Source organism: Lemur catta, chromosome 4 (genome assembly GCF_020740605.2).
Source record: "Lemur catta isolate mLemCat1 chromosome 4, mLemCat1.pri, whole genome shotgun sequence".
NCBI lineage: Eukaryota > Metazoa > Chordata > Mammalia > Primates > Lemuridae > Lemur > Lemur catta.
Genome location: NC_059131.1, coordinates 62556376 through 62571415, shown reverse-complemented (window position 1 = coordinate 62571415; position 15040 = coordinate 62556376). Strand labels below are relative to the sequence as shown.

General features: G+C 35.4%; 1 protein-coding gene across 7 annotated transcripts in view; it reads right to left on the bottom strand.

Moving 5' to 3' along the window:
* Positions 1 to 15040, bottom strand: part of CTNNA2 (catenin alpha 2) — a 1050678-nt gene that overhangs the window by 45009 nt on the left and 990629 nt on the right. For all 7 annotated transcript variants that reach the window (XM_045549950.1, XM_045549948.1, XM_045549953.1 and 4 more), the window contains one exon: positions 10351 to 10532. In XM_045549950.1, coding sequence (XP_045405906.1) covers positions 10351 to 10532 — 182 coding nt within the window. The remainder of the gene's footprint in view (positions 1 to 10350; positions 10533 to 15040) is intronic.

The following is a 15040-nucleotide window of genomic DNA, read 5'->3' as shown; positions in this document are numbered from 1 at the left end:
TTCATTGCTAACGATCATACGTGTTTATTTCATTAATTTCAAAGGATCTAGGAAAACACTTTCTCATGAACCTTATGTAATAGCTTTCAACAGCTGACTGATTCTGACAAAATGTGCTCAGTTAAAAGCACATCTATGTAGATCCTGAATTTGCTTGGGGGCTAGGCCCCTACCTGTAGCCAAAGAATGAAAAGAAGCATGTCTTGTTAATTGCATTGGGACTACAGTTTTATAGACTCATTAGTATATTGTTATGAAAAAAAGTTTGAGACTTTAGAGTTCACATAGTAGGCCTAATTCAAGTTCTTGGAGTTGCAAGCTGGAGGTGAGGGTATATTTCATAAAAGTAGAGAACAAAATAGAAGTTTTGAGATCAAGTATTTCCTCATTTTCTAGTTGGGGAAACTTAAAACCAAGAAGAAAGACTATAGAAGATGCTCAGACGATACTGCTACACGTAGAGATAAACAGGACCAAAACCTGTGTCCTGAATCATAATTTAATAATCTTTTGCCTAAATATGTTTCATTCTTATGAGAACAGCTAGAGTAATGTGCTCAGAGAAAAACAAATAGCCTTACCTACATAAATTAATATGCAAAAATAACAAAATTGCTAATTAAGAATCTGGCTCAAGAATTAAGTAGAAAAAAATCATAAAGTTACAAGAAGAGATTAATGAGTCAGAAAACATAAAACCCTGGAAATAGTAAATAAATCCTAAAACTGCTCCAAACAAAAAAGGGGCAAAACTGACATAGAAAATATATTTGGAATTGCTATCAAGAAAAATAGGAGAAAAAATATTCAAAAGTAAAAAAGAATAACCTTAGAAAACAGAAGATATAACACCAAGCTACTGTCCTCAAATATATGTAAACACATTTGAAAATCTAGATGAAATAACTTTCCAGGAAAATACAATATGGCAAACCTGACCAAAAAGAAGATTCTGAAAAACCTAAACTGGCTGATTTCCATGGAAGAAATAAATAAAGCTGTCAGAGAGAACTCATCAAAATATATATATATATATATATATATATATATATATATATATATATATATATATTATATATATATATATATATATATATATATATCAGTAAATCCAGATGGTTTCTTATGGAAATTAACTAAACCTTTAAAAGATAATTCCAATGCTATTTAAACTCTTCCAGAATATAGGAAAGGAAGAAAAAAATTGAAAAGAATTCCATCAGGCAACATAATATTGATATTGTCAGAAGCAGACAAGAAAACTATTTTAAGGATGCTGACTTAGGTAGTAAACTATTCATTTAAAAAAAAAAAAGGAAGAAAAAAAGAAGAGAAACCAGAGTGTTGGAGTAGGCTCATGAATACAAGAGCTGATTGTTAAATTTTCAGGAATTTGGAGAGCCAGTTGACATGTCAGTAGCTTAAAACCTGCCACAATGAGACTATTTTGTCTATGGAAATCAGCCAGTGCTACAAACTCTAGGCATTTTTCCCTCTAGAAAATCAGAACAGCACTGCAAAAACTCAAGGTAGTAGTTGCACCTAGTGGTAAGAAAGGGTATTGTGACTTAGAAGATACATCTGAAGGTATTTTGAGCTGGATGAAGGTTGTACCGGTTACTTTACAATAATTAAAGTTGTATATTTATTTTTATGTATTTTTCTGTAGATATATTTAGTATTTTAAATGTTAATGTTTTTCACTTTTCTTATATTTTGAGGAATATAAAAAAATTTAATTTTCATTTCTGTAATGACTGAGGAGACTGAATCTCTTATCATTTATTGATCATTATTATTGATAATTTATATATCCTTTGTTCTGAGTTGTCTAAGTATTTTGCACATTTTTATATTGACTTTTTTTTCTAAATTGCTTATCTAAGCTCTTCACATATTTGGATCCTGATCTTTTGTTATTTATGTTATAATTTATTTCTAGTCTTGGACTGTATATTTTATTATCGTTTTTTAAATATAAATTTTAATTTTATTATGGTTAAATGTATCAATCATTTCTACTAAGTTTGCATTTTTCACATGTTCTTTAAGAAGCTCTTACTGCAAGGTCATTATAAATATTTTCCCATTTTCTTCTAAAATTTTAAAGTTTCTTTATATTTAGATATTAAATCCACATGCAGTTTATATATTTTGTATAGGGTAAGATAAGAATCATACTCTTTATTTTTCCACACCAGAAGCCAATTGTCCCCAGATATGTTGAAATGTTTACCTTTTCCTCAATAATTTTTAATTCCATTTTAAAATTCTACATAAGTGAATGTATTACTATAAAGTATAAAAAACAGAAGTCATACCCAGAAAAAGAACATAAGAAAAATTGTCAACTGCCAAATAGAATGGTCTAAATAGTCATAAAAATATGAAGTACTAATGTGTGGTTAAAGCCATGTACACCCCCATTGCCTCATGAAAATGAATTAAAAAAATCCTTTGAATTATCTGGAAAATCCTGAATATCTCATATATGGTTCTGAGCATGATATAGCACCCTTGTAAGAAAGTTTCAAGACAAAGATTTCCTTAAATGAGCACAGAATCAGTGGTATAACCCACTTTCCTCACATCATTAACAGATAAGAAAGGGAATAAAAAGGATAGTTGTGCCATTTCTGGGAGATCAAAGTTACTCATTTCCTTTTGATTATGTGCCAGGTTGTGTGACAGCCCTTACTGGTAGTTGGGAAATAATTATGGGTAATAACCAGTATCTTTAAAAGAGAAGACCCTGAACTTAGCTTATGTAGCAATGGTAGCAATTTCTTTTAATGTTATCATTGCATAGGTTGGAAGTGAATTCTAAAGCTCCTTTGACCATCAGAGTGTCTACAGTAATGCTGTCCAACAGAAATTCTTGTAATGACAGGCATGTTCTACAATTCTGTGCTATCTAGTATGTACCGCTAGCCACATGTGACTATAGAACACTTAAAGAGGAGCTGAGTTTAATTTTACTTTTTTCTTCTACTTTTATCTTTTAATTTTGATATATTATAGATTACCAGGAAGTTGCAAAGAAAGTATAGGGATGTCCTGTTTACCCTTCGCCCAGCCTCCTCCAACATTAATATCTGGTAGAACTATACTACAATAGGGAAACTAGGACATTGATATTGGTAAAATCTTTAGAAGTTATTCATACTTCACCAGTTGTTCATTCACTTGTGTACATTTCATGCAATGTTATCATATGTATAGCTTCATGTTGTTACTACCACATGGAGACACAGAACTGTTCTATCACCACAAGTTTCTCCCATATACTTTATACCAGCTACCCCATCCCTAACACCTTGGTAATCACGAATCCATTCCCCATTCCTATAATTTTATTATTTCAAGAATGCTATCAAAATGGAATCAGAGTATATAATCTTTTGAAACAAGTGTTTTTCATTCAGCATAATTTCCTTAAGGTTTATCCAAGTTACAGCATATAATTTATTGCTGAATAGTAGTCCATGGCATAGATGTACCACAGTTTGTTTAACCATATACCCAGTGAAGAACATTTGGGTAGTTTCCCGTTTTAGGCTATTACAAAAAAACCTAGTATAAATATATAAATATTCATATACAAATTTTTTGATGAATATAAATTTTTACTTCTCTGAATAAATGTCCAAGGGCAAAATCACTGGGTCCTGTGGTAAATAGGTTTTTGGTTTTAAAAAGCTATCACCAATTTTATAATTTTATCTCATTTTAATCAAAATTTTAAAACACACAGCTAACATCATACACAATGGCAAAAGACAAAGCTTTTCCTGTAAGATCAGGACCAAGACAAGGATGCCTGCTCTTGTCATTTCTATTCGATATAGTACTGGAAGTCCCAGCTAGAACAATTAGGCTAGAAAAAGAAATAAAAGGCATTCAAATTGGAAAGGAAGAAGCAAAATTAAATCCTGTTTTCAGATAACATGATCTTATATGAAAAAAGAAAAAAAAAAACACCTGTTAGAAATAATAAATAAATTCAGCAAAGTTGCAGGATGTAAAAATCAAAATGCAAAAACCAGTTGTGTCTCTAGATACCAATAATAAACAATCCAAAACAGAAAATTAAGAAAACAACTTCATTTACAATAATATCAAAATGAATAACATGTCCAGGAGTAAATTTAACCAAGTAAGGAGAAGATTTGTATGCTAAAACTACATAATGTTGCTGAAAGAATTAAAGATAGCACAAATAAATGAAAAACCATCTTGTACATAGATTGGAAGGCCTAATATTATTAAGATGTCAATACTGTCTAAAGAGATCTACAGATTAACTTCAATCCTATCAAAACTCAATGGCACTTTTTGCCAAAGTAGAAAAATCCATCCTAAAATTCACATGGAATATCAAGGCAACCCAAATAGCCAAAATAATCTTGAAAAAGAACAAAATTGGAAGCCTCCATTTCCCGATTTTAAAACTTAACTACAAAGCTACAGTAATTAAAACTGAGTAGTAATGGCATAAAGATATAGAAACTAATGGAACAGAATAGAGTTTAGAAATAGACCCTCACATATAAAGTCAAATGATTTTCCACAAGGATGCTAAGACCATTCAAAGGGAGAAGAGTAGCGTTTTCAATAAATGCTACTGGGAAAACTGGATACCCACATGTAAAAAATGAAGCAGATTTCTTATATTACACTGCATATAAAAATTAACTCAAAATGGATCAAAGACCTAAACATAAGAGCTAAACTACGAAACCCTTAAAAGAGAATACAGGGGAAAGCATGATGTGGATTTGGCAATAATTTCTTGGATATGACATCAAAAGTATAGGCAACAAAAGAAAAAAAAGTTGGACTTCAAAATTAAAAATTTTTGTGCATCAAAGAAACAAAATGGGAGAAAATATTTGTAAATCATGTTATCTGATAAGGAATTAATATTCAAAATATATAGAAGACTCCTATAACTCAATAGTAAAAAAGTGAACATCCTCTTAAACAATTTGTAAAGGACTTCAATAGGTATTTCTCCAAAAAGATATGTACAATGGCCAATAAGCATAGAGCAAGATGTTCAACGCCACTAATCATTAAGGAAATGCAGATGAAAACCACAATGAAATACCACTTCACACCCATTAGAATGGCTACTATCAAAAAAACAGAAAATAACAAGTATTGGCAAGGATGTAGAGAAATTGGAACCCTTGAGTATTGCTGATGGGAATGCAATATGGTGAAGCCACTGTGAAAAACATATGGTGATTCCTCAAAATTTTAAAAGTAGAATTACCGTATGATCCTACAATTTTCCTTCTGAGTATATACCCAAAAAAATGAAAACAGGAACTTGAATAGATATTTATATACCCATGTATGGTACAATATTCACAAGAGCCAAAAGGTAGAAGCAATCCAAATATCCATAAAGAGATGAATGAACAAAATGTGGCATAGGCATACAATGGAATTGCATGCATAGGCATACAATGGAATATTACTCAACCTAAAAAAGGAAGACCATTCTAATACATGCTATCACATGGATGAACCTTGAAGACATTATGCTAGGGGAAATAAGCCAGTTACAAAAGAGCAAATATTGTGTGATTCAACTTATATGATATACCTAGTATAGTCAAATTCATAGAGACAGAAAGTAGATGGTGGTTTCCAGGGGCTGTGGGGAGAGATTAATGGGGACTTTGGATTCAATGGGTGCAGAGTATCTGTTGAGGAAAGAGAAAACGTTCTGGTTATGGATGGTGGTAATGGTTGCAAGACAATATGAATATATGAATGCCACAGAACTGTTCACTTAAAATGATTGAAATAGTAAACTTTATGATATATACCACAATAAAAGACATTTTAAATAGCCACATGTGGCTAGTGGCTACTATAGGACAGCACAAGTCTAAATGAGCTGTAGTCATTTGGGTGATGTGAGTGGGCACTGAAATAAGAAATAGCCTAAGGAAAGCAATATGGAGATAACTAAAAGAACTAAAAGTAGAACTGCCATTTGAACCAGTAATGCCATTACTGGACATCTACCCAAATGAAAAAAAGACATTCTGTAAAAAAAAAAAAAATCTGCACTCAAATGTTTACAGCAGCACAATTCACAATTGCAAAGATGTAGAAACAACCCCAGTGCCTATCAATACATGAGTGGATTAATAAAATGTGGTATATGTATACCATGGAGTTCTACTCAGCCACAAAAAGCAATGGTGAACTAGCACCGCTTGTATCATCCTGGATAGAGCTGGAGCCCATTCTACTAAGTGAAGTATCATAAGAATGGAAAAAGAAGCACCACATATGCTCACCATCAAATTGGTACTAATTGATCAAGACTCATGTGCACATGCAGAAGTAACATTCATCGGGTGTCGGGCAGGTGGGAGTGGAGGGGATGGGTATATTCACACCTAATGGGTGAGGAGGGCACTGTCTGGGGGATGGGCACACGTGTAGCTCTGACTTAGGTGATGCAAATGGCAATATGTGTAACCTAAACATTTGTACTCCCATACTATTCTGAAATAAAAAAAAAAATAGCCAACAACAAAACAGTATCGTGCCCATAAAGGAGTCAGAAAACTCAGAGTTTGAGTCTTCCTATATATAAGCGGAAGGCAATATTGACAAGGAAACTGGCCACAATGGCTGTAGCTCACAGTCTTCAAATGAACCCGTGTTTTGGACCCTTCAGGTTTTCCTATCTTAGACCAGTTTAGTTTGGAAGTTTTAAAAGATGCTTTGGGGAATCTTGTGTCCCTAATGACAGGAGCTATCATATCTGGATTGTGTTCTTGGTTTCCTTGGAAAGAACATCAAGCTCTATAATTTTCTCCACTGTATAGATTCTTGTAATCTTTTTTTCTTTTGGTCATAGGTGATTCCTATGCAACAGTCAATATTTGGAGTCATTCCCAGGAAGTGGTCACTCCAGAAAGGAAAGGAAAACTATTACTGCCTCACTTCTATCTACTATTTGCCAACTAATTCACATTTATTTTGTGAAAAGGTAAAAAGTATTATGTGAAAAATCAATGTGTTGGTATATTCTGAGTTAATATACTCAGTACTCAAAATTCAAATTGAGTTAATCCAGGTTACAAAGGTGTCTTTTCTATAGCCTTCTCAATACCTCAGCTTGTTAATATCAAATGTAACTCCCCAATAATGAGATGTAGCATGGAAAAAGTGTATTTGAATATGTATGGAACCACAGAAGCCTCTTTTCAGAACTAGGATGCCATAAAATATGCTTAGGAAATGTCACCAATCAGCAGAAGCTTACTGGTATGAAGACAGTGCAGTAGAACAGGTGATTGGATCTGGGAAATTCTGAGGAGTCAGGTGGGATGGCACAAGCATGAGTTGAACTACTCCAGGAAATACCATTTATATTTTGGGCTGAAGGTCAAATTTTAAACATGTACAAAATAGAGAAAGAAGGTTGAAGGTCAAAAAAGGTAGGTCTTGAGAACAAACACAAAGCTTTTTATTTTGTGAAAAGAGGAGTTAAGGAATGCTTCGGTGCAAAGGAAGCTGGATGGTTGCCTTTTACTGGCCAAATGCAGCATGGATGGCAGGAGTAGAAAATTGGAACTGAAAACCCAGTTAAGAGTTGCCTGAGCCTAGGTACTGAGCATCTGAACTAAGGCAGGAACAAAGTTTGGGAAGTATAAGGTGGTTACTTGATTTCTGAGTATAGTGCTCGGGATTTTACCATTGATTGTACCCTGAAAGGTTCCTCCCACCCTTAGTCTCAACTCTGTTTAAGATCAGAATTTAAGGTTGATTTTCAAAGACAGCTTTGCTCTTGCTATACAATTAAACCGAGCTGTTGCCCTGTCTCTGCACATCTTTTGTTATTGGAACACAACACTGGCAACACACTATGTCTTTCTGAAAAGTGGCATGAAAAGCAAAAATTCACCCTGTGTAGGACAGAACTTCTGCCATTGCCCATGAGATGGAAGTCAAGAACTGAACAGGAAAAAGACACGAGGCATTATCAGTTTTATCCTCCATGAAGAAGTCATTACACGAATAATGAGGCAGAACCTCTCCAATTTTAATAATAATGGAGTGGCCATCATTGAGATTACTGAATCAAATTAATGAATTAGCTGGTGATAAGAATAAAACAAGATAATAAATGCAAGGGTATTTTTTGGACCTACATACCTTTAAACATATAGAGGAATATCCAAGTTTCAAGTCCTAATCAGCAATATTTTTTCCTTTATATAAGAGAAAATAGTACAAAGGGATGTTTAGAGGTATGACGCTGAAATTATTCCTCCTTGAAATGAAAACTGTAAGGACAATAATAATAATATGCATAAAGCCAAGTGTGTGAACTTAGGTGAGAAGCCACAAGGAAAGGCACTAGAGTCAGCTGTCTCTTTGCAAAGGAATAGGCTCTGCAGATGGAGGCAGCAGTGAAGCCTCGGCTTCCTGTGTTGCATTTCCAACTCACATCCTCCTCTGGTTCTCTAGCAATTCATTATGTACTTCTCCCTTTGCCCTCCACAAAGGGGCACAAAACTACTCATCAGGCAGTGGGAAAAATTATACCGAGTAGCATCTTAGACATTTCATTATTCAAATCAGCATAAAATAATTATATAAACCCCCTAGGAAACTGAAGTGGCTTTCTTTTCACTTTTAAAACTACACTTAGACTAATGGGAAGTGTGTCTTATTTAACATCATCTAACAAGACCCTTCACATATATCTCTCTTCCTTGACCACAGTTATATATAATCTAGAGAATTATAAAAGGTGCTCCTGATCTAAGCTATGACTAGATTCATCATTCACTTTAAGTTAATGAGATTATTTGTTCAAGTGAGGCTATTAATGGATTGCATAATATCCATCAGATAAAGTACTGATAAAATGTTGAAAGCAAGCTGATTAAGTCATCACAGGCCTTGAGAAGCAATGACTGAGGCTGCCACGAGAATCTGATTTGTAGGAAATTTCAGACTCGAATAATGGCTCAGAATTTTTTCCTACTAATACTTTTTGTGAAATAAATCTGTGAGGTCCACTAAAACTAACCAAATGTACAAATTTGAACTTCTAATGAATACAATGACATTTAAAAGCCTCAAAGGTCTCCCTCATAAGACTAAAGTCATTCCACTGAAGTAAAAAACGATTTAAAAATATTTGAAAAAAGGGCCAAGCAATGTCATTAGTACATATTGGCCAGAGGCAGAGGGGATGATGCAGAGATGCTTTATATTATAACCTAGAATCAATAGCCTTTCCTTATTAGGACCATTCAACAACCATTAAAGAATTTGTCACTCAAAAGGTGATATCGTGACATTCCCATAAACTTTACATAGTTTCAATAACAAATACTATACTGAATCATTAAAACACCTTTGTTTATGAGTGTCTGTGTTTTCCAGAAAAAAAAGAAAAAAGCTACAGTAAAATGATAGCTTGCATTTATGACAGCATAATTTATACTTGCACTATTCTCTTTAGATTTTAAAACTCTCCTGTGAGGTTGGTAAGGCCAGTATCATTTTACCACTTTTCAAATAAATAAACCAAGACAGTAAGAGACATGTCTCATATCACCTGATATTCTGACTCAGAATTTAGGAGAGGTTCCCACTGAGCTGTGCTCTCCCTTGGTTTGCTCTTTGCGTGGTAGGAAGGGCACAGTTGTCACCTTCCTTTACAGATGAGACCAAAATGCAGTGGCAGAAAGAGCAATGACCCCTGGTGAGGAAAAGGCTCCTGACAAAATTCTGACTGGTCTCTTGATTTATTTTAAGTACCAGATCAAAGCTAAAGAAAATAAAACTTACACAAATTTAATTTCTCTGTCAAAACTGTGGAATCTTAGATTGCTGTACCTTATTCTTAGTATGTAAGAGTAAAATGTGAGCTGATATTAATGCTAGAGCACGAGCTAGTATTACAACATATTATATGTATACATGCGCATACACACACAGATATATATTTTTCCAAAGGGATATAAGCAAATCATTCACTTTATCTTCGGAATAATACTTAAGCACATTGCAAAACAGCAAAGACCAAAGATGAGTCACCCCTCCCCTGGGGTCTGATTGTATGACTAAGGACAATTAAAACAATAATAATCACAAAAATGAATTTATTCTCCTTGTCTAAAAAGACCTATCTGCTAGGAATTAAGTCCAGATCATTTTGAATTATACATGTAAATTTATAATACCACCACCTTAATTTGATGTCTTTTAAATTTTCATCAGGCTTTCAGATGCTAAAACACATTGCTACACTTCTGGGTTTAATGAGAAAATCTTCGTCTCCCTGGCTCTGGGCCTCACCTTGTGAAGTCTGTCATTTCCATCATGATCATACACATCTGCTTGGCCAGCACAATGATATCATTGCCGCTGTCGTCCCACTTGGCCACTTCGGCATCCAGCTTGCTTTTCTCTTGGTGGAATATCTCCACCTGCTCAGCTATTTTTGCCTTCTCCTCCTGCGGTAGTTGTGCCATGATGGCCTGTGTGGATTACAGAAAAAGCGTGACTAATGGTGACAAAGGAAGTACAGACCGTACAGGGACGTTGACTCTGCCTTCTGTGGACGGCAGAGACCAGGCCCTGACAAGGCTCATGAGGCGCTCTGCCATTCTGGAAAGTACATCCTCTGCATCCCGGGGAGGCCAAGCGCACAGGCTGGTGAGCTCCCCAAAGTCCTGTTCCCACTCCCAAATATGAAAAATACAGAGAAATCCAAAGCTACGTGCGCGCTGACAGGAACAGAACTTCTCTGTCGCTTTGATGACATATGTTCGTTCAAAAGAATCTATTCTGGACAATTTTTATATTTGGTCTCAGGAAACTTTTACCAGATGAAAGAATGCACCTCTTTCAACACTGAAATCTGTTCAGAGAAGAGAAAAAAGAAAAAAGGCCTTCTGTTGCTGGAAAGGAGAGGAATTTTAAACAATATCCGAGTATCCAAGTGAGGTGGGGGTGGGCTGGGAAGATTGTATGAGTGTAAAGGAAGGCGTCCACAGATAGCTGCCACCAAAAATCCCCTACCAAGGGCATCTCAGGGATGTCGTGTCTATTCCCAGCCCTCCTCCACCTCCTTCATGGAAACACTGGGATGACCACCGCTCTTCGTAGAGCCTTTGAGGACATAGACAGAAAAGTCGTAATGGGATCAAGTATAAGATTGGGAAGCAAAGGTTGATTTTCAATAGTTGCTAGTATGGAAATGTGGGAAGAAAAGAACTGTAGTCTTCTTTCTCATTATTCACGGATTTTGAATGCATTAATAATTTGCACATTTGCCTACGTGCTAAAATATACTTGTATCCCCAAAATCAATACTTGTGGCATTTTCGCAATCAATTGCAAACGTGGGCAGAGTGGCAAAAACTTTGAGTCACTCGACATGCATATCCCCAGCTGAGGCTGAACGAGGCACTGCTCAGCCTTCTTTGTTAGCTTGTACTGTGAACACCTGTCCTTGGTGTGGTCTGTTTACTGCCACATTTCTCATATCTTTGTGCTTTTCATTGGCGATTTTGCTATTTAAAATGTCTCCCAAGCATAGTGCTGAAGTGCTGCCTAGAGTCTCGCAGCACAAGAAGGCCAGGATGTGCCTTATGCAGAAAATACATGTGTTAGGTGTGCGCTTCAGTCAGACATGAGTTACAGTGCTGTTGCCCATGAGTTCAACGTTAATGAATCAAAAATAGAAGGTGTCTAAACACAAACATGCATTAAACGTGGTTATGTATTGATCAGTTGAAGAAAACATTGTGACTGGCAGCTCTCAGGAACGTAACCCTGTATTTTTCCTAGGAGCGATGATTAAATATTCCCTAATTAAATGTTCACCGTGACTTTACAGAACATAACTAACAAAAATAATGAGAATTGACTATATTATTAATCACCATTTCTGTAGCAGGCACTTAGTGAAATGTTTGATATCACCTCATTGCATCCTCCCAGAACCATGTGCAACCTGCTTCAAAGACAGGAGTATGCAGATAGGCCCTTCAGCACATACGTCCCTCTGGTTCCGGGATGTATATATTCTCCAGGACACACACCAAGAGAGCACAATTTGGCGAATCTACAAAAGTTTTTTTTTTTTTTTTTTTTTTTTGCAATGCAGAACTAAAATAACAGAAGAAAACTGCTTCTTACATTAAGTTCCTCCCAATGTGAGTGAATCATTTGGAGGAAAGACAGCTTATATTTCTAATAGAAATATCAGTGGACATGAGCTCAGAAAAACTGGGCTCCACAAGGCTCTGTAACTGACTTGAGCAAAGACTTCACTGCCCTGTGGAGCATATGTCCTTAATTTCTTCAGATACAATGTACAAACAGTAAATACCTCAAAAGGTGATGGTGGGCAGCAAATAATAACTGCGTGTTTTGTCCAAACAAAATGAAAGCAAGCACGTATGGAATTATTGTTAACATACTGTTATCATAACCTCTGCCATTAGTTTTCCTTTCCAGCTACCTTTCTGGCTTATTAGTTGCCATGAAGGGAAGGGCTGAGCCCAGAGTCTAACGTGACTATCTATAATGAAATGATTGTTATGATTTGTTGTGTACCTACACCAGGTACTGTGTGCTAAGGCTTAGGTTTATCAAATAACTTAATCTACTTAATCATTCCAATGCTATTATTTACTTCTTTTAATAATGATAATATCTAGGCCAAGAGAAATTGATTAAATTCCTAATATCACACAACTAATATGGTGTAGGAATAAGATTCAAACCCGGGTGAGTTCACATCATTCTTATAACCATTGTACATGACTGGATCATCACGCACGGCCAGGTACCTTATGCACTGCACACCAGTCCTCAACCAAGCGGGTCAGTAGTCACTGAAAACATAAGCACAGCCCACCAGACTGGGCATCCTGGTGTTGGGCAGCACCCAGAGGAAAGGGTATTTTTGTCTGATTTACATAAAATTGTACTTGGACTAGTGGCTTCCCACATGTCTTTACTAACAGATAGTCACATCTAGCAACTTCCATGCATGCATGTGACTTTATATAGTTTGTATCTGTATGTGTATGCATGTTTAAATATGCATGAGTATATATAAATTATAATCCACATTTAAAAAGCCAAACTTGTGTGAATACTATAGTTAAAATATTTAAAATACTATTTGTTGAAATGTATTTTTAAAGTACTTTCAAAAACTGTATTTAAAAATGTACTTAATATGTAAGAGTTTATTATAAACACACATATTCTATACTGTATTATAATAGTGTATAATCACAAGGCAGCTCTTCCATTGCATTCGAGACAAAGTTGGATTTGCAGAAATTAAATATGTCCTTTTTTTTCTCTAAAGCATACCTGTCTGATGACCTAATGCTGTCCTAGATTCATTGTCCTTCTTCTACAAAAGAGCTAATCATGTTTTACTTAGACCTCACAGGTCCTAAACCAGAGTCATCTAAAGCATTCACTGGGTGCTCCTCTGTAAAAGCATCTGTAAAACTCTCAGCAGACTTCCAGGCTCTACATTCAATCCTCAGATGGAAGAGAATACATATTTCATCGTCCCAAAATGTTAATGTGTGCATTGAAGGGTGTACATTGCTATCAACCACAGCACTTGAGTTTCCATTATACAACTTAGCACTTGAATATTAACTGCTTTGCTTTGTTTGCTTCCTAATTTATCCTATTAATGCCCTACCTCTGACTCCTCTATGTGATTCCTTAGAGTGGAGGCCTCCATAATCCTGCACAGAGTAGAAGCTCAATAAATATGTTTTGACTGCTCAAACATTTTCCCCACTTCCTGCATTAATATAATTCAAAAGAGGTTGCTAGAACTTACAAACATGTTCTAAGGACAGAATTCTGAAGAAAAATTGACCCCTTCAAAGCATATTTGCAAAAAGAAAAAGGATATTATTTTGACACTAGGGGTGCTTGACCTGCATAATACACTTAATGGTGTGTGACTTGGGTACAAGTATCATTAAATTTGCTTCTGCTTAGGTAGCTATCAATGAGGCTTAAGTTTTTTCCTAAATATACGTAAAATGCTCTTGCTTTTAAAAATTCATAATTGACCTTTTCTGAAAGTGGAATTTAAAAAAAGGTTATCTATAAACAGTAGATCACAAACTGCGAAATTTGCAAGTTAATCAAATTGAAATTCAACACATGAGTTTTAATTAGGTCTTATCAATGTAACTCAGCAGTTTGAAATGTTAACACATTAAAGCTGTTCTAGCTAGAAAAGAAAATAGAGGCCAGCTACACTGAAATTAAACTTCATACAAAACACATAACATGCAACTGTCCATTCCCTCAAACTAAGGGAACATGAGAGAAATTATTGTCACGGCCAAGAGGAAAGGGGGACACATCAGCTCTTTTGTTTGTGTGATGTGACCACCTGGGGCAGTCTGAGAATTTCTGCAGCTTCTTCTCGCAGTAGTTAAGCACAGTTCTTCATTACTGATCTGGTTGATCTGGGCTCCCAAATTGGTGGTATCTACAAGGATTCATTCCGCTACCCCAAAGTCCCTTCCAGACTTTCCCTAGAACAGCCAACCATTTTGGGGGATTAATGTTATAATCTCTACCTATTAAGAACTGTATCTCACCCATACAAGCCAACAACCATTCAAATAGCCCAGCATCTTTTATTCAACCTAAATCTCAAGGAGCTTTTGATATAATTACTTTCCCAAACTCTAGGAGAAAAATGACTTTTGAAGTCTACGGGCCCCCAAACTGACAAGAGATCATTTCTTAAGCACACGCCAAAAGTCTAACATTAAGGCATCAAGTATAAGAACTGTTTATAAATAATGATTAAAGGGGCTAACACTCAATGTGCCTGTTTCTACTCACTTGGTTTTAAAATAGGATAATAAATATAAGTAGTTAAGAAATGTGGGTCCTTTGGCTCTTTCCAGTCTCAGGTTGTGACATGAATGGGAAAATTGAGGTAATTGTCCCATTAATTCAAATAAAAAACTCATAA